Source organism: Fragaria vesca, linkage group LG2 (assembly GCF_000184155.1).
Source record: "Fragaria vesca subsp. vesca linkage group LG2, FraVesHawaii_1.0, whole genome shotgun sequence".
Lineage (NCBI taxonomy): Eukaryota > Viridiplantae > Streptophyta > Magnoliopsida > Rosales > Rosaceae > Fragaria > Fragaria vesca.
The window spans coordinates 4,062,119-4,085,112 of NC_020492.1; the positions used below are offsets into that span (position 1 = coordinate 4,062,119).

At 38.3% G+C, this 22,994-nt stretch overlaps 3 protein-coding genes and 1 non-coding gene across 4 annotated transcripts; 3 read left to right on the forward strand and 1 right to left on the reverse strand.

Moving 5' to 3' along the window:
* Positions 1-270: 270 nt before the first annotated feature.
* Positions 271-2,288, forward strand: LOC101291117. Its single transcript, XM_004292086.1, has 7 exons — positions 271-281; positions 366-525; positions 630-710; positions 1,053-1,139; positions 1,264-1,349; positions 1,516-1,636; positions 2,262-2,288. Exons 1-7 carry the CDS (start codon positions 271-273, stop codon positions 2,286-2,288), a joined length of 573 nt encoding a protein of 190 aa, XP_004292134.1.
* A 7,305-nt stretch (positions 2,289-9,593) lies between these two features.
* Positions 9,594-10,723, forward strand: LOC101293733. The gene is made up of 3 exons (XR_183898.1): positions 9,594-9,854; positions 9,934-10,222; positions 10,335-10,723. It is a non-coding gene; the product is annotated as an uncharacterized LOC101293733 (transcript).
* Positions 10,724-12,583: 1,860 nt separating this feature from the next.
* On the reverse strand, positions 12,584-14,477 carry LOC101291402 (heat shock cognate 70 kDa protein-like). The gene is made up of 2 exons (XM_004292087.1): positions 14,264-14,477; positions 12,584-14,022 (listed from the first exon to the last, which is right to left on the reverse strand). The coding sequence occupies exons 1-2, from the start codon at positions 14,475-14,477 to the stop codon at positions 12,584-12,586; spliced, it is 1,653 nt and encodes a 550-aa protein (XP_004292135.1).
* Positions 14,478-18,517: 4,040 nt separating this feature from the next.
* On the forward strand, positions 18,518-21,039 carry LOC101293940 (adenylyl-sulfate kinase 1, chloroplastic-like). Its single transcript, XM_004289762.1, has 7 exons — positions 18,518-18,842; positions 18,938-19,078; positions 19,204-19,353; positions 19,470-19,588; positions 19,682-19,766; positions 20,546-20,592; positions 20,941-21,039. The coding sequence occupies exons 1-7, from the start codon at positions 18,692-18,694 to the stop codon at positions 21,037-21,039; spliced, it is 792 nt and encodes a 263-aa protein (XP_004289810.1). The 5' UTR covers positions 18,518-18,691.
* Positions 21,040-22,994: the final 1,955 nt, after the last annotated feature.

Sequence of the window (22,994 nt, forward strand, 5' to 3'; positions counted from 1 at the left end):
ATCCTGAAGCACACGGCATGTGAATTGTTATTCCAAGCTAACGACATATGCTTCTCTGTTTCAATTGCTGTCAAGGTCATTGTTCAGTATTTATGTTGTGGATACGATTAGATTGTATTTAAGGAAAATCAAGACCTTGTTACTTTGAAAGCAGTGTCGCTTACCTTTCTAGGTTTCTCTGTATGTTTTAAAGATAGGTTTTTAGGTGCGTGAATTGTGGAAGTTAAAATTTCTGATTCGATTTTATTTTGACTCTGCACACTGATAACGATGGCAGTGAAGTCTTATATCAACGACGCTGGGAGTGGAGAACTCAGGAGAGTTTAACTTAGATAAGTACTTATACTAGAAGTTGATATCATCAGGTCGCCGGATACATTGTTTTATGAGAGTCTGAGGTTTGTGAAACATATTGATGATCCGGCCATTGCTGCATTGACCAAGTACTATTCTAAGGTGTTTCCGCCTAGCAACACTGCAGGAGTGAGCATGCTGGACATGTGCAGGAGTGAGCATGCTGGACATGTGTAGCAGTTGGGTGAGTCCTTTAAGTTAATGTGAGGCATTGTTTTGTATTTCAAATTTTGTAATTTTAGGAGTAATAACCTAGCGAGTGATATTATATCTAGGTCAGTCACTTTCCTCCGGGATACAAGCAAGAGCGAGTAGTTGGAATGGGAATGATTGAAGCAGAGCTAAAGGCAAATCCGGTACTTTTTATTATCTTGCTTATTTGAGAATTCAAACATGTTGCAGTCGAGCTGTTTTTCTCACTCCCAATGTATCTTGATTGCAAGTTCTCTTACGGTATTACAATACTGTAGCTTAGTATTGTAGAGTACCACTTTCTGCTGATAAGCAGCATGCCAATTCGTAAATACAAGATATAATGTGCAATAAACTCTAGTGCCTAGAGATATATTTGAAGTTGCAAAAGTATAGTGAAACTTGTGTCTTCTTTTTCATTAGCCATGGTAGTTATTGAGTATTTATAGCTGTATAATGATACGAGAATATCTAATTATTGTCCTCGTTGATTAAATTTTTTGCAGGTTTTGACAGAGTATGTTCTTCAAGACTTGAATGGCGATCCTAAACTTCCCTTTGAAGATAATTCTTTCGATGTGATAACTAATGTGGTGAGTCTACTGTCATCATAGTTGTGCTTATCACCTTGTGATAGAATTTATGCGAGTGATGCATACTTTTGAAAGATGTACTGTTCTTGACTGCTCTCTGTTGTAAATAAACTTCACATTGCAGGTCAGTGTTGATTATATTAACAAGCCTAATGAAGTTTTCAAGGAAATGTGCTGGATTCTTAAGCCAGGCAGACTTGCTATAATGAGGTGTCATCTTAAGTGTAGATACACAATTTCAATCATCCCTTACCCTTAGGATTTCATAAGGGCTTTTATGGAGAGATAGCGCTTCCAATTGCCTCTGTTGTTTTTCTTAATCAATGTGGTCTCTGTTCTGAACCAATTCAAACTTACTGCCAATGCCTACAAACAGCTTTTCCAACCGATGTTTCTGGACTAAAGCAATCTCAATCTGGACATCAACTGGTGATGCTGATCATGGTTTGATTGTTGGGTCATGTTTCCACTATGCTGGTGGATTTGAACCTCCTCAGGTAATTCATTGCTTCTTTCTCCCTTTTTTTTCATTCCTTTTTTCCCACATAATTTCTCTTCACCATATGAATCCTTAACATTTCAAGACAGCTCCAAGTATTTCAGTAGTAATGGCTTACCAAACCTAGGTAGACTAGGTGAAAAACCAGTATCCGCAATTGTAATTTGGAAAACTATTTCAGCCTTCCCCATTTCCCAGTTCTAACTTTACTTTTTCCTACTTGTTTATTAATCATGAAAATGACTCTTAATCAAAGAAATTAAGAGAAATTTCGTTGAAGTTTCAGTAGGATTCTTCTTTTAAAACTTACTTGAAGTTGCAACCCACACGGTTTTTCAATTCTAGTTGCGTCTCTGACTGTTCGTATATTTGTTTTGTTGATTGCAAAATAATTGGAAAGCTGTTTGAATTCTTCCAGGATTTTGTTCAGTATGATCACTCCAATGCTGTGTTTCCTGAGTTGCATTTATGTAGATTAGACTCTTGTACGGTTCATATGTTAATACCGAGTTCATGCTTGTATAGGCAGTAATAAATCTGGACTTTGGTGTCAGAAGAACTAATTTATGGTGGTGCTTTAATCTTTTAGTTTTGCAGAACCTAATTCGTTTCTGATTTTACAGATGGACATCGATCGAGAAATCAAATGATACCTGATACCTGTTCCTTCCTGCTATGCCCTCCTCAAGTCTTCCAATTTTTATTTTATTATATTTTTTTTACTGCAGTAATAATGTGTTGTAATTTTATAATATAAAGTATTTTTTTTTTTTCAATTGGTCAACTAGTTATGCATCATTTAAATTAAATAAAAGAAAAGGAATAGTGTGACGGTTCAACAAAAGGGAGGTACTCATTTTTACCTGAAGTTAATAAGACAAAAGTGAAGGAAATAGAAATGGTCTGTTAGGGTATTGTTTTTACCTGAAGTTCATTTTTACCCTTTATGCCCCTTCCAATGTCTATACAAGGAACAGTAGTCAGGTCATTTGGGTAACGCAACCTGAATTTTCTGAGCAGCCAAAAAATTCTTGAGAGAAATAGATCTAGGTTTGAGAGAGGATAAATGGGTGAACCGAACGTCGGAAAGAAAGCCGGGCCAACAAAGACAGACCTCAAATCATGGAAGGCGAACAAGAAATTTGAGGCTTTTATGGCAAAGATGAGAAAGATGTGGGAGATCCTCGGTGGTGGTGGTCCGTAGGTGAGCCAATCATGATGGGTAATGGGGGGTTTTCCGAGGTTTTAGACTTTTAGTATTAAATAGTTGCTGTGTTTGTTTGTCCCCATCATGATGCTCTCTGATCTGTCCCCATCAGATCCTGCAGGTGTAATTTTTTAATTTCAAGTCATGCTTTTAGGAGTCCGGTCTGTCCGATCGTTATGGTTTTGAGTCGATGTCATGGTTTTAGGAGTCCGATCTGTCCGATCGTTATGGATTTTCGAGTCGATGTCACGGTTTTAGGAGTCCGATCGTTATGGATTTTTGAGTCGATCTGTCCGATCTGTCTGTCGTAGATTTCTCACTCTTTCCCGAATGATCCAAGTTCCAAATGAGGAATCGGGAGCTGATGTAATATTTCCAACATGAGATGATATATGAGAAAGAAATCTTTATTTTTGTTTATTTTTTGTTGTTGTGAATTTCCTTATTCCTTAATATATTTACCCAGAGAAAATAGTATTCAACCAAAACAAACAAAACCCAGAACGAAAAAAACAAAGAACCCAGAAAAATATGAATCTGTAAAAGCCAAAGTATGAATCAGTATTATTGTTACGTTGTGCTGTATTCCAACGGTGTCATTTTTCACATAGAGATACTCGTATCAACCAGTGCCATGGGCTAATTGTCTCTAAGTATGAAGAGATCTGGCCTCCTCGGGTGGATGAATTTGTAAGCGTTTCGGACAAAGCTTACAGAAATGTGCAAATCTTGGTGATGGAGAAATTGAAACTGGGCCAAGTTCTTGAATGTGCCTACACTCTATGTGTTGCTGGTCAGGTTCACTAAAGCTGCAATTTCAGATGGACAAGGGTATGCGGCTTCCGGTGAGGTTAAGAATAAGAAAGAAGAACTGGAGGATGATGAGGGCTTCACTACCGCCCGAGACGGGGGTGCTCCGGTGGGTAATGTGAGTTTTCCATGAACTTGTTTCTGTGTTTTAATTGCGATTGTTTGAGACTGAATTTGTGAGCCGATGGGCTGTAGAGAGCTGATATTATTCGCATTTAGATTACATCTTGGGTGGACACATTTAGGGTAGCAATTATTATATTATGATTAAGCAATAAAACTGAAGCATAAAGATTGCGAAGATAAAGTTTACTAGGTTTATTACTACGATAGATGAATCCAATTTAATTCAAATGAGCATGTTTGTTGTTGTCTGGTAGAGGTCTGTAGGATGTTTGGTTAGGTTGAATTGACTCTTATGAACAGGACCTGTTGGTATTACTTGCTATATACGCTTGAAATTTGAGGTGATGGATGCTAATGATTGGTTTGAGCGGTCTACAGACTTTTAGTTGAAGTGTTTCCTTCCCAAAAATTGTAAGCTGTTTTATTGTTCTTTTTATTTTTGTAAGCATTTTGCTTTAATTTACAGTCCCTCCATGCGCTACTATGTTGGCTGATGAAAATTGCTTTCGTTGCTTCATGCTTCATTTCTTCTCTACATTTTCTCTCCATAGGTGAGCAGTAGGCATGCATTTGAAGTTTAATTTATCTTGATGTAATTATGATTAATTGTGCTTGTGTTATCACTGCCTTGATTGAGCTGTCATGAGTATGCGTAGTAACTTTGTTTAGTTTTTGACACATGCAGGGTACCAGTCTGGATTCTACTATGGCATCAAGGATTCAGCCTGAGGCCTCATTCCCCCCTAGTCATCCCCATCCTACCAAGGTATATTCGATTTCTACCACAAATGATAATAAGGGAGTTAGTATTACCAGATCTCATGAGGTTCCTGGAAAATCTAGTACAGATGGGACATCTTCAACTGCTGAAGGAAGTGGGAATCTGCCTTCTGGTGATATAGATAAAATTAAGAATCTTATGGCGAAACATAAGGAATTGACTGAGAAGCTGAACAAAAAGGGGGTAAGACGTTCACATAATCTATTTTCATGCCCAATGCTGTTTCTTTATTAGAATAATCATTATTCATTACTACCATTATTTTTATCATGCAGATCAACAAAGCAGCCATTGCTAGTTCAGATGCCAGCACAAACTTGGGATTGAAGGATGGGATGCAACCTCCATCTGCAAGTACAGGAATGTTGCATGCCTCTATGCCATCAACAACTAGTGGCTTTGACTGGAATTTGCTTTTGTTATGAACTTGTTCCCAGGACAGGTGGCAACGGAAATTGTTCCCTCTCAGAAGCCAACCAAGGCCCCAGTTCTTCAACTTGATGCCCTTGGAAGGGAAATAGATGAACACGGAAATGTAGTCAATGTGATGAAACCAAACAACCTCAGCACTTTAAAGGTTTGTTACTAGTCTAATTCTACCTGTGAGACAGTTGTCTCTTATATTGTAGACATCTGTTCTGACTTCTTGTTTTTTTTTTTTTTATTTGTTTCAGGTCAACATTAACAAGCAGAAAAAAGACGCGTTTCAAATTCTTAAACCCGAAGTGGATATGAATCCTGAATCAAATCCTTTCTTTGACCCGAAGATGGGCATTAATATGACGAAGATTTTGAGGCCAAAGAGGATGAATTTCCAGTTTGTAGAGGAAGGGAAGTGGTCAAAAGAAGCTGAACATATGAAGTTGAAGGTAATTTCTCTGTTTCTTTTAACACCTTTTGAAACGTCAGAATTTTATACCTATTATTTTTAGCACCTTTTGAGATTTCCTTGAATTGTATCTCTTACTTAGCTTTCTTATTGCATTCTCTATATAGATGAAATTTGGCGAATTACAAGCTAAAGAGCATAGGACGAAGCAGGCTCAGTTGGCAAAAGCAAAGGCTGATACAAATCCAAATTTGATAGAGGTATCAGAAAGAGTCAGCACCAAAGATAAACCGAAGGATCCAACTCCGGAAGTTGAGTGGTGGTAAGTTGATAGCTACTTGTTCCATTGTGCTCTGATGTGCGTAACGATTCATCTTTTTAGGGTGCTTTCTTGCCTTGCATATTATTCAAGATATAATACGGTTATATTTTATTCATTTCATTTTTTTATATTGTCTTGGATTTTATTTTCTTGTCCTGATCATATATTTCATTCAATTTTTTTAAAATCCTTGTATTATCTTGATGATCGGAGCTTGTTTATTTAACGTATCGTCTCTCAGCTATGCTGATTTTGAATAAAAACACAAATATCATGATCCCGTTGTTTTTTGAAAAAAATTTATCATATAGTATCATGGATTTATGTACTTGCATATCACAGCTTGCTTTCGACTTTCTAGTAGCTGTATCATCATGATATAGTGATAGTAAGTTTAAAATTGTAGATTACTAATGATCTTTGGTTGTAATTATATCTCCTGCTGGTTTTGAAAAAGATTTTCATGATTTTGGTTGAAAATGAATTTGTGGCCTGTCCCTATCTTTTAATCTTGGACTCGTTGAATGGCACTGAAAAAGAGTATGGTTTTCGTTATTGGCCTCATTTTTCGTTTTGAAAAACCCTCTTGATTTTTGCTAACTGATATTGGCCTCATATCTTATAAGTTGCTGATTTTGAGTTGCTGTCATTGTTTCTTGTTTGGAATTGTCCAGATGGAAAACCTGGTCTACTAGCTAGCTGAATTGGGCATGATGCACAACGGCATGTTTATGTACTGCTTAAACGAGCTGCTGTTGCCTTTCAATGATGAAACAAAAACTTGCAAGATGTCCCTTGATTTTAAGTTCTTAATTCTTCTGAAATTGTCTTTTGGCAAGGTCTGAAAGTTTTTGATATAGCAACTGAATGGGTGCCTCTTATCTTACTACAAACTTACAAAGTATGATTTAAATAGCCACTGGGCCTGTTTGAGTTGTGGAAAATTCAACTGTGCATATAATCAAGATTGAAATGCCGAAGTTGCTTCTTTCTGACAATCTAAAGCTTTTCATCTCGTTATGCATTTGTTTTTATATTTCTATTAGTAAGAGGTGCTTTCATCTTATGTAATAATGGTTGTAAGGTGTTTGTTACCTTTCTATTAATAAGAGGTGAGGTGCTTTCATCTAATGTAATAATGGTTGCTTCAATAACGCAGGTGTGGACTTCTATCTTGATATGAACTCGACTCTTCATCCGCAAAGAAATTTCTCCATCTCTTCCAAAGTATGCTCTATTTTGTTCATATTAGCAAGGATACTATCTGTTTACAGCCTCCTTTTTCTTCACTGATTGTTTTATTTTCAGTTTGGCAGTGATTCGCAAGGGTACTTTTTCATAGTACGACTATGGCATCTTGAAAAATCTGGTCGAATACAGTCAGTTGAAACCCCCTGCATTTTATCTTAGTCATTGCCACTGTTGATGGCTTATGGAGGCAACGATGCTCTACGCTGCCACATCTGTTAGAGCCTCTAGCAGATGTGGCAGATTTTCAGCACACATTCAAAGAATTAAGGTCTCCACTCCACTCATGGTTTATCTTAAAAATTATGGTCACCTCAACTTCATTGTCAGCACAACAGCGAAGGAAAGATGACGCAGAGACCGCACATGACTGTACTTTGAATTGGAACTGAAATCAAGCCATGCCGTTCGAGAATATGGACATTACAATATTACATCAGTCATTTTCGTGATTGAATAACATAACTTACCAGATTGTTTGTTGAATTAGAATCGGTTTAAGCTATAGAAGTGCTTGCGATCTCGTCCAGAAACTCATGATGATTGTTTTGGGAGGAACCTTCAGCCACCGCCTCTACTGCCACCTTCTTCCATCTCGAAGCATATTGCTTCAAACCGACCGCCTTCTCCCCCACCGTTGCATCCAACAAGCACTTCTTCAATCTCATCTCAGGACCAACCTATTCTCCGCTGCTCCACTTGCTACACAATCTAAGCCCCACACAACAAACACATCAACCAAGTACATGGCATTGTCACTTGGTCGCCCCACTTCTACTGAAGAGTTGCAACCACAATGAGTCACGAAACAAGCCAAAGAGGGCTGAGCCAAGACTCGGTCTTGCGGACTCCCCAAACCTCTTCCGAGAACCCCTCTGGCAGTACATGCGGGCTGCTCAACAAACCGTGAGCTAGCAATCTCATCAACTTGCTCTTGCTTCCAGTATAAAATGCTCCCAAAAGAGATTTAACAACTGATGCTGGAGGTTTTAAGCTGAGCCAGTCGAGACATTCATTCAAGTCACTGCGAAAGGTTGTGTTTGTAGCTTCCGGAACCTTGAGACTAGCTTCACTATGCAGACTGTGGACATTTTTTCAATGATCTCGGATTCTCGATCAGGCTCAGGTTCTTGTATCGTGTCCATCAATCCATAGGACGACTTGGTTAATTGGCCTAAATTTGCCCTATACCTGATATATATCACCAAAATTATATGTCAATACACAAACCGGTATCTTAGACACGAAAACATCATCCAGTTCATGAACACATGGCAAATCCAATGATGCACAGTGCACTGATTTCCATTTGCACCATCAGTAGTGGAATGAATGGACTTTCTGGAATTTCAACAATAATAGCGTGAAAGGGGGTATTCAGGGATTAGTACGGAATGGGTTCAAAAGGTTGCAACAAGCTTGGAAAAGAGGCATGTTAGGCAGCTGAACCTACTGAGTGGTGTAATGTGTGTGATTCCACTGAGCCTATTGTGTCATCTCCTCCAGCTACTACCATTGCTCAATATTGGCAACCCCCTGCCCATTCTTTTGCAAAGGTTAATGTGAATGGTGCCTGGAACAACTAGTCTTGATAGTGGGATTGGAATCATCATCCGTGATCACATAGGTTCTTCAATCGCAGGGGCGAGCCTTCATTGCAAGTGTTCGGTGTGAATTTGGAATTCTTGAACAATCGACTTCTGTAGCATGCCAGTACCTCTGAGTTAGGTACAACTTGATCTTCTTTTCCCGTTTGCGCTTCTTGACTTCTTTTCAAACGATTGAGAGCAGGCGCGATCAGACCTGATGTAAGTTCTTTCTTCAGACCTAAGGAAATCCTCAGGATTTTTCTCTCCTCACGTAAACAGACGGATCTTACTTGAGCCAATAAGGTCAAGCAAAGCTAACAAATGTCAGGATAGGATATTTGTTAAGGTCTTGAGGCCTTAACAATGAGGATATTTGCTACAACAAGCTGCAACAATGGTTTAGCGGGGATTTACTGACTGATCAGACTTTATGGGTAGATTTGCCGATTGATCTACTCACTTTTCGGACATATTTTCACATCTCCACCGTACAGTTTGTAAAACCTAATACATAGATCACTTCTGCAAAGTTTCATCTAATTTGATGATCGTTTAGATTTTCATAATCGTTATTTACACAAACAGTTCTGGTTAGACAGATTTATGGTCCGTTCATTGATTTAATATAATTAGGTACCTTAACAATCATCAATTTGGATAAGTAGGAATGATCTATTCATTAGTATTAATAAACTGAACGGTGAAGATGTGAAAATATGTCTGAAAAATGAGTCAAATTTTAAAATAGTCAAATTTTGCATTTTAATTTTAAAATGAAGTTCACTTTCCGAGAAAAACCGCTTCACAGAAAAGTACAACTTTGATATCGTGAAGGAAGTGCCGTTGACCGAGGGACAGTACCATTGGGTTCGTTAGAAGCCATGACTCAGAGGTGTGGTAGAGAGAGATATAATAAACTGGCACTAGGTAGGACAGAGAGTTTCGTGCTGCAGCTTCAAAATTCTGATGATGGCTTTTGCTTTTTGGAAGAAACTAGTAGCACCACTACCGCAAATATGGCTCTGTGTTCATTGTACAACTGCAAATTTTGGTGGTAAGTGGTGTGAAAATGCGAAACCCATGTTCTGGGTGTGGTCATTATTTCTCCCTAATCGAGGCTCAGATGAAGGCCTAAAGCCACTGGGTGAGACTGGGTTTCTCTGACTCTCTTATATCTGTCCCTATTTTGACTACCTTGTGTATTGTTCAATGCTGATTCATTACTTTCTTTCTAATGTTGTATGTTTATTGCTGGAATTTCCGGCCTCGATTACTCGATGCAGGCAGCGAGTGAAAATAACAAGGTTTGTTTTGATTGATTCCGAAATTAATGTTTGCATTACTGTCATGTGTCTGATTTTGGGTTGCTCTCTTTGCTGCAAGTTTGTGTGGATGTGATTATGTGAATGGAGCCTCTTGCTGTTCTTGATGAACTTGTCCCAGTTAAGAAGAAACATGTTATTGTCAAGCCAAAGCCCACGGAAGTAATCGAAATCAGCACCAACTCTCTCTTTCAGTGCTTACTGCTAGAAACAAGTTTGTGTAGGCTGCTTGTGGTTTGACTAATAAACCAAAGGAAGTGATTGTCGATGTTGATGCCTAAGATGTTGGTAATGACTTGGCTGCTGTTGATTATGTTGAGGACATGTACAAGTTCTATAAGCTTGTTGAGGTATTGATTAAATTGCATTATCCCCTTGTTTTTAGTATTCACTTTTATATATCACTATCACAGTCACCGATTTATCAATCAGACTCTAACCAATATCACATTTGTAATGCAGCGTGTGGGCCGCCCTTATGACTATGGACTAGCAGCCTGAGATCACCGAAAACATGAGAGCAATTCTGATGGACTGGCTGGTTGTTGTTCACAGCAAATTCGAACTTTCTCCAAAGACTTTCTACTTACCCACCAACGTAATTTGCTTAAGATTGCCAAGGAGGGAGTTGCATACATAGAACACTAAATCAATGCCATGCTTTTTGCCTCAAAGCATGAAGAGATCTGGCCTCCACAGGTGGATGACTTTGTTAGCCTTTCGGACAAAGCTTACAGTAATGTACAGATCTTGGTGATGGATACTGCGCAAGTTGGAGCGGACCTTGACTGTGCTTTCACTCTCTATGTGTTCCTGGTCCGGTTCATTGAAGCTGCAATTCCCGATGGACAAGTGAGTAATCATATATCAAAACCCTCTCGATTCTTGCTAACCTGATATTGGCTTCATTTCTTATAAGTTGCTAATTTTTGAGTCGCTGACATTGTATCTTGTTTGGAATTGTCCAGATGGAAAACCTGGTCTACTATCTAGCTGAATTGGGCATGATGAATTACGGCATGTTTATGCACTGCTAAATGCCCACTGAACAAGAGCCTGGCTTGGTACCACACACTCGAGCTCCACACCAGTTTCTCTAAATCCCATCTAATTTAAGTATCTCTTGTCTTCTCTCTTCGTTTTGCTTTGAAAATCTATCCTTACACACATACCTTTCTTTTATTGATTGTTTGGATCTTCACTTACATACATACCTATTGTTTGATTGTTTTCAAACCGTGACTGTTCCGAAGTGTTGGTGAGCTTGCACACAAAGGATGTGAAAAACAAGCTTCAGGGTGTGTTCAAGAAGTACTTAGAGTGCTGAGAGAGGTGCTGTGGCTTTGCTGACTCCAGCCAAAACGCTTTTGTCACCAGCCATAGCTTCAGAAGGATTTTCAGTCTTAATTATTAGCTTCTGAAAGAAGGGGTATATGATTAAGAGAATCACCATGAGTTGATATAAGATTTGGTTTGGCGATTGGGTACGTGTTCTGAGTACTGTTTCATGTTTAGATTTCAGGGAAAAATTATTAATAATTAAATATGATAATTCTTTCCATTCCTCCTATTTTTCTGAATTTGTGTCCCATTATTTCACTCCACATATCCATTCTTAAAAATGTAAAGCTCGCATGCATTTCATGAATCTGGCTAGCATGGTTTTGATTTCTTTTGTGGATTATAAGGCTACACATTATTTGAAACTTAAGTTGGCATGTTTCATGGATTTTTTTTTTGTCCTTTCAATTTTGGCTTTTTGGCTCTGTTGATGTGATTAGTGAAATTTAGACTCTTGTAAAAGAGTTGCAATCTGTCTATCATTTCTTTCATTTGCTCATAGGTAATTGTTGTCTCTGACTCTCGTAATGTATACTGAGAACATTAGCCACTGCTCAAAGTTCAAACCAAACCTGAAAGCCAGATGTTCAAACCAAACCTGATAACATAGTGCCCAACACACTCATCTTGAAGTTACTTTCTTTTTTCTTGACAAGTAGTCTTGTAATTTGCGTACGTATCATTAGCTTCCAAGAAATCTATAACAAATCCGTCCCGGTATAAGTAGCATCCTCCCCCAGGCTGGCATACGATTTAAGTAGACCAGTGAAAGTTTCAATCTTAGCTTAGGCTCTTTGGCATAGAGAAGAAGACGGTTGTCAAAGGTCAATGCGAGCTAGGAGACTATATATGAATTCATAAACCGAATTGAAAGGACTTGATTAGTTAATCTAGCTAAGTACTTGATTATAATTAATGTCACTAATCTTCTCTTGCTAGCAAGCCTGCAATCACAGACATAGTGAAAATGACATAAGAAGGTGTCACAAAGTGAAAGTTCTCAAAGCAATGGCCAATAGACATAAAAAAGCAATGATATTCATCTTTTTGGCACACAAAACATTAAATATAAGAATGCTCGAGAGTAAATCAATCTATATCTAACTGCCTACCTTCACAAGGATCTAATATGAACTTTGAGTGAACCCAAAAAAAAAAAAACCTCCTTATTTTCCTTTTCCATTACGGTGTGGCCAAAAATTCAGAACTTTTAAAATTCTTCAACTGGATTTATAAAAGTATATCAGAATAAAAATCCCAACTTTAGTAGTGACGGTCCAAAATTATTGCTATGGATCTTAAACTTTCATTAGTCTTAGCTAATTTTCTGGCGTTGTGCCGAGTGATGATCGAAGAAACATCTACACATGTTATATGCAGTCTTCCAATGCAGGCTTAGCCTCCACTTTCTTGTTATATTCCTCGTCCATTAACTTGCATTTCTCCGCTTCCTTTATCATCTTCTCAATTTGCACTTTAGATAATCCTTCTTTATAATCGGAAATTACGATCTTGTTCTTGATACGAAGTCGTTTTTCCTCAGCAGAGACAATTAAAATTCCATTGGCATCAATCTCGAAACAAATAATAATCTGAGGTTTCCCTATTGGACCACGAGGAATTCCATGGAGCTCAAAATAACCCAACAATTTGTTTTTTTGGGCTACTGTTTCTTCGCCCTCATACACAGAAAGTATCAAAAAAGATTGGTTTGTGAATCTAGTTGTGGCAACTTTAGTTCTCTTGGTGGGAATGGTACTATTTTTTGGGATGTAAACGTCAAATTCTCTACTCTCAAGCTCTAAACCTAGTGAACGTGGAATTACATCCAACAAGAGCAAGTCCTGCACTTTCTCAATACCACCTCGCAAAATTGCGGCTTGTATGGCAGCACCATATGCAACTGCTTCATCAGGATTGATGCTCTTGCAAAGCTCCTTGCCATCAAATATATCTTGCAGTAGTTGTTGTATCTTGGGAATTCTACTAGATCCACCAACAAGAACAATATCATGAATAATATTCCTATCCAGTTTGGCATCGGTCACACAGTCCTTCACAGTCTTCATACATTTTTCAAAGAGATCTATGTTGAGCTCTTCAAATTTCGCTCTTGTTATTTTAGAGTGGAAGTCGATACCCTCAAATAAAGAATCAATCTCAATGGTGGTTTCAACAGTTGAAGAAAGAATCCGTTTTACTCGCTCACAAGTTGTTCTCAGTTTTCTCATTGCTTTGAGGTCATGTCTGATGTCCTTCTTGTGTTTCTTCTGGAACTCTTGCAAAAAATGGCTCACCATTCTATTGTCAAAATCTTCACCCCCAAGATGTGTATCTCCCGCAGTAGCTTTTACCTCAAAAACCTCGTCTTCAATTTTAAGTACAGAAACATCGAAGGTACCACCACCGAGATCAAAGATGAGAACATTATTACCACCAATAGTCGTTGTCTTTTTTTCAAGACCGTATGCAATAGCTGCGGCTGTTGGCTCGTTAAGGATACGCATCACATTCATCCCTGCTATCATACTGGCATCTTTTGTAGCCTGTCGCTGAAAATTATTAAAGTTTGCTGGGACTGTTATAACAACATCATTGACTGTCATTCCAAGGTAAGTCTCTGCAATTTCACGCATCTTACTCAAAACCATTGAAGATATCTCTTCTGCGGCAAATTGCTTCTCTTCATTTTTGTAGTTTATCACAATCGTAGGCTTGTCACCCACACCATGAACCTTGAAAGGCCATAATTTGACATCACTCTTGACACATGCATCACTGAATTTTCTGCCAATCAATCGCTTCACATCTGAAAGATTGTAAACAAGAGCATATTACATTAGTCTGATGTTTCATTATTTATCAATAGAATCTAACTATCATGAAAGATATACTCAGAATGGTTTTAACTCTGGTACGTCCAGTGCGGTTACACAATAATGATATATAGAGGTTATCCCAATTCTAAGATAACGTATCTAAGAAAGCCTCATTAAATTTGATTAGTTATATATATGGAGATAATCATAATCATAAAGTTGATCACATACCGAAAACGGTGTTGATTGGATTGCTGGTGACTTGATTCTTTGCAGCATCGCCGATCAACCGCCCGGTATCAGTAAAAGCAACATAGGACGGTGTCGTTCTGTTTCCTTGATCATTGGCTATGATCTCAATCCGATCATGTTGCCAAACGCCAACACATGAATAAGTTGTTCCCAGATCAATGCCAATAGCTGGAGCCTCACCTTTTGCTGCCATTGTTAACAGAGCTTGTGCGTACCAATGCGTGTGTTACAGAAAACAATTAAGATTGTTCAACGTCTGATCCTTGGTGTATATATAGGGAAAAAATGAAGCAGTTTTCAACTAGGAAAATGCATCCCTAACAACATTAGGAATTATTTTCCAAATCCTTGTTTGAGTTGTATTACCAAATCCTTGCCTGAGTCGGAGCACAAAGTCAGTCCACTGGAAATTTTGCATATTTTGTTGGTTTTGAGAGAGCTACGATTTGGATATATTTGGTTGTTAAAAACTTAAAATTATGCAGATTTAAACTAGGGATGGCTAATTTTGGTTCTTGAACGTGTTTCGTCTCCGAATGCGGATTTGAGGAGCTCAGCCGGGTTCTTCAGTGCTGCTTCTGCATGGATTGTTCATGGTGATTTTTATTTCTTTGCCAGCACAATTACTTGTAATTGTATGGGCGAATTACTAATAATTGGTGATTAAGACTTGTTCATCCAAATCTAGCAAATTGATCTCCTGGATGTTTTGAAGCTTAAACTAGACTTATGCTGTGATTGGTGTTATGTAGACTTGGCAGGATGCATAGATACTGACGAGCTACACACTAATAGGAGGAGCCAAAGAGGCATGATTGATGGAGAGATATATTAGATGCGTTTTAAGGTAACAATATGTTCTTAGATTGATCCAGAATAAACAAGATGAAACAATATAAAACATTCGTTTCAAAGTGATGGTTTGAAGATAACACCGTCATTATTAGAATTTTACCTCTAATCAGCTTATAGATTTTGGAAAAGATGGTAGTATCATTTACAGGGACTAAGGTTGGGAACGCTAATCTATCTACAAGTGCATTTGCTCCAACTTATGAAATGCAGGAGAAAAAAATCATTCACAATCCTTACTTGATTCCAGTCCGATCATTTTGTCCCGGCATATTGTCCCGGCATACGATCATACATCACTTAATTGGAGGAGCCGAAGTGGCATGATTGGTGGGAGACACACAATGGGTGCTTTTTAAGGTAACAATATGTGCTTGGATTGATCAAGAATAAACAAGACGAAACAATACAAACTTTCATTTCATAGTGATGGTTTGAAGGTAAACCGTCTTTTTTTTTCTTTTAGAATTTTGCCTCTAATTAGCTAATAGTTTTTGGAAAAGATCGCAGTATCATTTACGAGGACTAAGGTTATGAAGACTAAGCTTGATTCTCTCTCTCTCTCTCTCTCTCTCTCTCTCTATGAGTGCATTTGCGCAGGAGAACAATTTAATCACTCACAATCCTTACTTGATTCAAATCCGATCACATTTTCCATTTATACAATCATGCATCACAGATATAACTATTGACATACACCTCAATCATAGGGACGAGGCCTGAATCATACTTTTCTGGTTGTTGCTTTGGATATACTACACAAGAACAGCTTGATCATTTGTCTGGTTGATTTTGTTACATTATAATGACAATATAAAGCAATCACTTATACAAAAGCAAGTGTGAGTAATCCTCGATCACTACACCGAATTATTATTGTCATCTATTCCGCATGTCCATGTGTTAAACTCGTCTACATATCTTTCCACACTTTGCTCAGCTGATTAATCAAACCAAATGTGGGTTATGAGTGGGAAGCACAACAAAGATATGAAAGTGAAATATGTTCATTTAGATTAGTCAAGTGTAATGAACCAAGTAACTAAACTAGTGCTAGGGGGGAAACCATTTTGTCATGTCAATATCTCAAATGACTTTAACAATTGAGAGGAAAGAGGGATCCACGCAATTATCAATATGACTTGCTTGGAAAAAATTGAAAGACTACAACTTTGCATTTCACTTTGCTTCTCCAAAATGGGATCGTTCATTAATTGCAATTATCACATCATAGTCATGGACTCATGGCTAATGAAATGAACGCAATATACATCCCGAAATTTTAAAAAAAAAAAAATTAAATTTTTAGTTTTACTATGTACGATATATTCTTATATCACGATCGAGCGACCTAACTCATATTCTTATTTCTTAAGTCGAAAATATCTCAATTCATGTTCCAAAATCTCATAATTATAAGTGTTTCATCATATATAAAAGAGTAAATGACACTTTAGTACTAATTTAAGCTTCTTTTTGTCCATTTAAATGTTTTTAAAAAAAATGTGCCCACTTCAATATAAGGTGTGTGAAATGTGCCTTATTGGACAAAACTTTTTTAATGGGCCCACTTTTAACAGTTTTTTCTGTCGAAAATACCCTCAATTTATTTATTTTTTCTGTTCTTCCCTCCCAAGTAATAAACTTTACTGGGGGTAGTAATGTGTCCAAGTCGTTAGATTTACTTGTTCTGCAGCCTAACACATACTTTACTAGGGGTAGTAAAGTTTCCAGAACCTTAGTTTTTGTTGTTCTGCACCCTAGAACATACTTTACTAGGGGTAGTAATGTTTCCAGAGCATAAAAAAACACAACTAAGAGGGTAGTAATGTTGTTCTGCACCCAGTAATAAACTTTACTGGGGGTAGTAATGTTTCCAAGTCATCAGATTTACTTGTTTTGCAGCCTAACACATACTTTACTAAGGGTAGTAATGTTTCCAGAGCATAAAAAAACACAACTAAAGGGGGTAGTAATGTTGTTCTGCACCCAGTAATAAACTTTACTGGGGGTAGTAATGTTTCCAAGTCGTTAGATGTACTTGTTCTGCAGCCTAACACATACTTTACTAGGGATAGTAAAGTTTCTAGAACCTCAGTTTTTGTTGTTTTGCACCGCCAAGGCCATCGAGGGCGCCTTCACCCCCGGCCAGGTCTGCCTCATCATCGAGGACCTCGTCACCATCGGCGCCTCCGTTCTTGAAACCGCCGCTCCGTGCAGCCGGGTTGAAGGTCTGCGACGCCGTCATCTCCGATCGGTTAGACCAGTCGCGCCGCCTCCTAGAGGATGCGATTGTCCTCAACCCGTCCGATCCGTCCATATCCAAGCTAGAGCTCGGCGTCTTGGACGACGCCGATCAGAGGACGATGGCGAAGACAATGACCATGGAGGACGATTGCAGGGATGGTGATGACGATGGCGAGCTTGGTGTCAAGGCGGAGGCGGTGGGTTAGGCGCGGCACGGTGGCAGACAGATTCGAGATCAATGGCGAAGAGAGAGAGAGAGAGAGAGAGAGAGAGAGAGAGAGAGAGAGAGAGAGAGAGAGAGAGAGAGAGAGAGAGAGAGAGAGAAGAGAGAGAGAGAGAGAGAGAGAGAGAGAGAGAGAGAGAGAGAGAGAGAGAGAGAGAGAGAGAGAGAGAGAGAGAGAGAGAGAGAGAGAGAGAGAGAGAAGAAGAAGAAGAAGAAGAAGAAGAAGAAGAAGAAGAAGAAGAAGAAGAAGAAGAAAACCAAATCGAGAAGAAATAGAGGTTAGATGACGGGAAAGAGAAAGAGAGGAGGATAGTTATAATATGAAGGGTAGTATTGTCTTTTTCATTAAAATTATTGGAATGAGATGTGCTAAACTATGCTAAACTTTTTTTCATTGGAATAAGATATTAAAGCTCTGATTTTGACTAAATGGGCATTTTCCCTGTATAAAAATAAAATCAATTACTAATTCATCATCTACCGTAAAAATTTTAACGCTCGCGCGTTGCAATTAAATAGTCTAAATTCTAAAACTAATCACTACTGACCTAATTGGCCTCGTGCGACCTAACTCACCTAATTACAATAGTGTCTCGATTCATTCCATAATTTCATACCGTTTTCGCCGTAAAAGAAGAATATAAATTTTCACCATACCCCTTATCATACGCATCACGGCATATAAATTCTTGATTGCTGGTCGTTTAAGGCAAGAAATCAATAAAAGAAGCACGAGCAAAACACCCCCAAAAATTTTGCAAGATTCGAATCTCTCTCTCTCGCTCGCTGCAATTACTCTGACCCAGAGACGACGTCGCATTCACGACGTCCCTTTGGGATCTGCACCACTCACACTAGCCCCATGTTACTCTCATTTCAAAGACCAACGGTCACATTTCGACCCTCTACGACGCCGTTCCGAACCGACACAGACCCCCCATTTAACTCCCTCCACCGCCACCACACACCCACCTCTCCCTCCAAAAAGAAAATTTCCCAAAAAAACCACTCTATAAATATCTTGATCGTTTAGTCATTCTTTCCAAGTCTTTGTTTCGGATTTGGGTTGTTATATTTGCGAGACAATGCAAGCCAGCCAATTGCAATGGGCGTCGTCGCCGAAGCTCGGTGCAGAGAAGATTGAAACGTCGTCGTCTTGCTCGAAGCTGGGTTTTGTGAGCTTCAAGAGGAGGGGTTCGTTTGTGGTTAAGGCCATGGCCGTGAATTTGAGTTCAGGTATTGGGTTTTGGGTTTTGTTTCTTTTTTGAATTGGGTTTTGTTTTTTGTTTTTTTGTTTTTTAATTGTTTGAAACTTTGAATTGATTGAGTAGATAAAAATGGGAGCTTGTTGTCTTCGATTGGAAATTCGACCAATATTCAGTGGCACCAGTGCTTGGTGAAGAAAGAGGACAGGGAGAATTTGCTTAAGCAGAAAGGGTGTGTTATATGGATCACTGGGCTCAGTGGATCAGGTTGGTTTCTTGATTTCAAAGCTTAACAAGTGGATTTTCATATGTTTATATGATTGTGAATTTAGGATGGAATGATTGGGTTGATCGACTATTGATTACGTGTGTTGCGAATTTTGGTTTGTTAGGGAAGAGCACTGTGGCTTGTGCTTTGAGTGGGAGCTTGTACAGCAGGGGGAAGCTGGTTTATGTTCTAGATGGGGACAATGTGAGGCATGGCTTGAATCGCGACCTTAGTTTTAAAGCAGAAGATCGCGCAGAGAACATAAGGAGGATTGGTATGTGTAATGTGTCATTGTATGCCTGGTTTATCCATTTATAGTGTGTGTCCGTTGCTATTGCTTCTTTAGATGATTAGTAATGTAGGAAAGCATCTGGCTTTGTTTTTGTTCAGGGGAGGTGGCGAAGCTGTTTGCCGATGCTGGAGTCATTTGTATTGCTAGCGTGATTTCTCCTTATAGAAGGGATCGTGATGCCTGCCGTGCGTTATTGCCTGCTGGAGAGTTTATTGAGGTTGGTTAGTTGGTGCTTCGACTGTGAACTCTGACTATATACAAAGAATTTGCTGAAACAGAAAATTACTAATAGAAGCACATTTGTTATAAGGTATTCATGGACATTCCACTCGATGTTTGTGAGGCCAGAGACCCCAAGGGACTCTATAAGCTTGCACGTGCAGGGAAGATCAAAGGTACTAAAACTTTAGGGTTTTGTATATTGATCTTTAACCATCTGCTTGGATGGTGCCACTGCTACCATCAATCTTTTCAGTCCTGATTCTTTATATGAGATTCAAGCTACAATTTGTTAATGGATATTTTACCCATGTTTAAAACATTTGCAACTTTCTTCAATTTCCATTACTGTTGTCTGGAGTTCTATAGATGTGGGGTGTTTGGATCTCCTTCCTTTGGCACGCATGAAATATCAGAAGTATCATTTATAGATCCTTGATTGTGTCTCTGACTAGTTACTACTCACTACTCAGTAGTCATCACTAATTTTTAGCTTAGACAAGTTAAGTTGAAAACTATAGGACCATTGATGTGTAATATGTGCCGAGAGAAAGCCTCGCGAACAGTTTTCTCCATTGTGCTGGAAATATGCCATTTCGTAATCAGCAATATATAGCAAGCATTGATAAGGATATGTACATTCAATCAGTGCATTGCCCTGAACTACTTTTATATTGTAATCAATATGTTATACACTGCAAAGTTCAATTCACGGTCTCTCTACCATTTGTTGACGTCAAGTTAGAAACTTTGCTACATTTTTGTCACTTAGACATCCTTTTGTGGATCCTAAGGCATCTGCATATCTTCAGGCTGTGCGCATTACAATCACTTATAATATCATTGATTTGTCGCTTGCTTTCGAAGATGCATGCTTTCCGTTGTCCTTCGTCTTTTACTTTAGGTTTAGTTCAAAATGGGCTATTACTTATCTTCTGTCTATTTGAAACTGCAGGTTTTACTGGGATTGATGATCCATATGAGTCTCCACTTAATTGTGAGGTACATTTCATCTTTAGAAAAGCTAAATAGATTCGCTAAGGCTTTGCATGAACAAGTGTGGACACCTATAGGCAATGGTCTGTGGTGATGTCACAGCAAATTTTCTCAGGAGTCCAATTCATGCTTCTGCATGCAACCTAAACCGCTGGACATTTTGTATAGAATTCGCATAATTTTTATTAGCATTTATAATTTTTTATTATTGACTTTAAATTGTATGCAAGCATCATTTCAATTGCAGTTGTATGACATCTCTCAGTTTAGACTATGGTTGATATCTGTCATTGCTATATGTATGATATGAAAGGACAGTCTCTCTGATGCTAATTTGTCTCATTCTTTTTATAGATAGCGTTAAAGCATAAAGAAGGAGAATGTATGTCCCCATGTGAGATGGCTGAAGAAGTGATTTCTTACTTAGAAGAGAAGGGGTTCCTCCAGGCTTAAAAAGTTTCTGGTATGAATCCCTTGGCCATCACAAATACGATGTATGCAGCATGCTTCTGGTGTCCTTATTGGCGTTGAACTTAACAGACAGAGATAAACATGATTTGCTAGCTTGGATGTTATGCTTTTGCCACCTTTCCGGACCTGAGAGAACTGTTGCAGTATCAAACCACAGACATCATTAACTGGTTAATTGATTAATCCATCATCTTTATTTTTCTCTCCATTCTTGGATTGTCTAGCGAGCAGCCCTATTATATATTCTTTTAATATTGTTAGAAACCACATTTTCCTCATTGTATATAATAAACTGGACTATTTGTATTAACTAGAAGGATCATAAGTAGTTCATAGATCTTTTCTGGAACCTCCCTACGTCCAAGTAAATTCGCTGTTTGCGAATCATTCTATACACAGTTGGTCTTAAACTCATGCAAACGTTGTTTCATTGAGTGGTCAATCAATTTCATGTCTTACTCTTAAGTTCCTTTCTTCCATTATTCTTCTTCCACAATGTTGCCTACTCTAGTGATACTGGTGTGCGTGGCAATGGGAAGAATTCAATAAAAGTAGCTCTATTTTTGGTGTCTCTTATATATCCTGGATTTCTGGGTAAGAGTGTTTGGTTCCATGCATCTAACTTGATCAAAACAGAGGTATTTTAGAATACCTCATTTTTAGTTATGGAGAAATGGAGATGGGAGGTCATGGTGCCAATCGAAGGTTGGACCTGATGGATATCGAGTATAACTCAAAGCCAACAGGTTACCTTTAGTCTGGCGATGGATTCCATCTGTGTGAATATATAGAAGTGCTGTCCAACTCGAGCTATATCAGTTGTGTTCATGTTAGAAAGTGGTGCAAGATTCATTCATACACTTCAAGTTACTAATGCGTGTGAAGTAATATACACTTGCTGATTGTTCTTAGTTGAGCTAAAAGAAGGAAAAACAAAAACAGAGGTATTTTAGAATACCTCATCATCAGATATGTCTCTCTCTTTTTTTCTCTTTCAATGCCAGTCGAACCAGTGACCAAGATGGCTTTGAGTGCTAGTCAAAACCACCACGCCACATGGGGACCGGCAACACAACCTTCAGGTACAACATATTAGTGCATTGGTGAACACAAGATGAAAATCCAAGCAAAGACCTTGTATAAGGTTTTGTGAAATATTCTCATAACTTCCCAAAATCACAAGTTCAGAAAAACGTATATGATATCATTCCCAAAAAATATGTAAACAGCTTCATTTCTTCCATTTTTCCTCGACTAATAATGAAATAAAACTAATAACAAAATAAACAGGTAATGAGACGCTTCATTTGTTGTATGTTATAAAAGGGGAGAATTTCTAAACCCCTCCATTTCTAGATTTCTTGTTCCGGTTTATTCGATCATTGTCTAAATTTGGTTATATCAGTTGTGTTCATGTTTACAAATGATGTAAGATTCATTTCAAGTTACTGATACGTTTGAAGTAATATGAAATTGTTGTTTGTTCTTAACGGAGCTTAAACTATAAAATTGATTTATCAATTTACATGGGAATTGAGAAGGAGCAGAAGTAAATCACTGAATTTTGTTGCTAAAATGGCACCAAAGAACGGAGAATAAAAAGAAAACAGAGGTATTTTAGAATACCTCACCAAAGGACACTGGCAATGGCATATGCTAGTATGCTACTCTCTCTTCTCTCTCTCTCTCTCTCTCTCTCTCTCTCTCTCTCTCTCTCTCTCAATGCCAGTCGAACCAGTGTCTTCAGGATAAACCAGTAAGTGCAAGATGGACACAAGATGGAAATCCAAGCAAAGACCGTGTATAAGGTTTGTGTAATATTCTTCCCAAATCCCTACCACGAGTATAGAAGAACCTATATCATTCCCAAAAATGTGTAAACAGATTCATTTCTTCCATTTTCTTTGACTAATAACTTGATAAGTAGACAAAGAGGC

Bases quoted from the DNA above. Each gene is read 5' to 3' on its own strand.
- LOC101291117 (XM_004292086.1), top strand. The intron at 1,140-1,263 runs GTGAGTCTACTG...TTCACATTGCAG, and splicing joins TCGATGTGATAACTAATGTG to GTCAGTGTTGATTATATTAA. The intron at 1,637-2,261 runs GTAATTCATTGC...CTGATTTTACAG, and splicing joins GTGGATTTGAACCTCCTCAG to ATGGACATCGATCGAGAAAT.
- LOC101291402 (XM_004292087.1), bottom strand. From the start codon at position 14,477: ATGGCAGCAAAAGGTGAGGCTCCAGCTATTGGCATTGATCTGGGAACA. The intron at 14,023-14,263 runs GTATGTGATCAA...ACAATCTTTCAG, and splicing joins TCCAATCAACACCGTTTTCG to ATGTGAAGCGATTGATTGGC.
- LOC101293940 (XM_004289762.1), top strand. From the start codon at position 18,692: ATGCAAGCCAGCCAATTGCAATGGGCGTCGTCGCCGAAGCTCGGTGCA. The intron at 19,354-19,469 runs GTATGTGTAATG...GTTTTTGTTCAG, and splicing joins AGAGAACATAAGGAGGATTG to GGGAGGTGGCGAAGCTGTTT. The intron at 19,767-20,545 runs GTACTAAAACTT...TTGAAACTGCAG, and splicing joins ACGTGCAGGGAAGATCAAAG to GTTTTACTGGGATTGATGAT.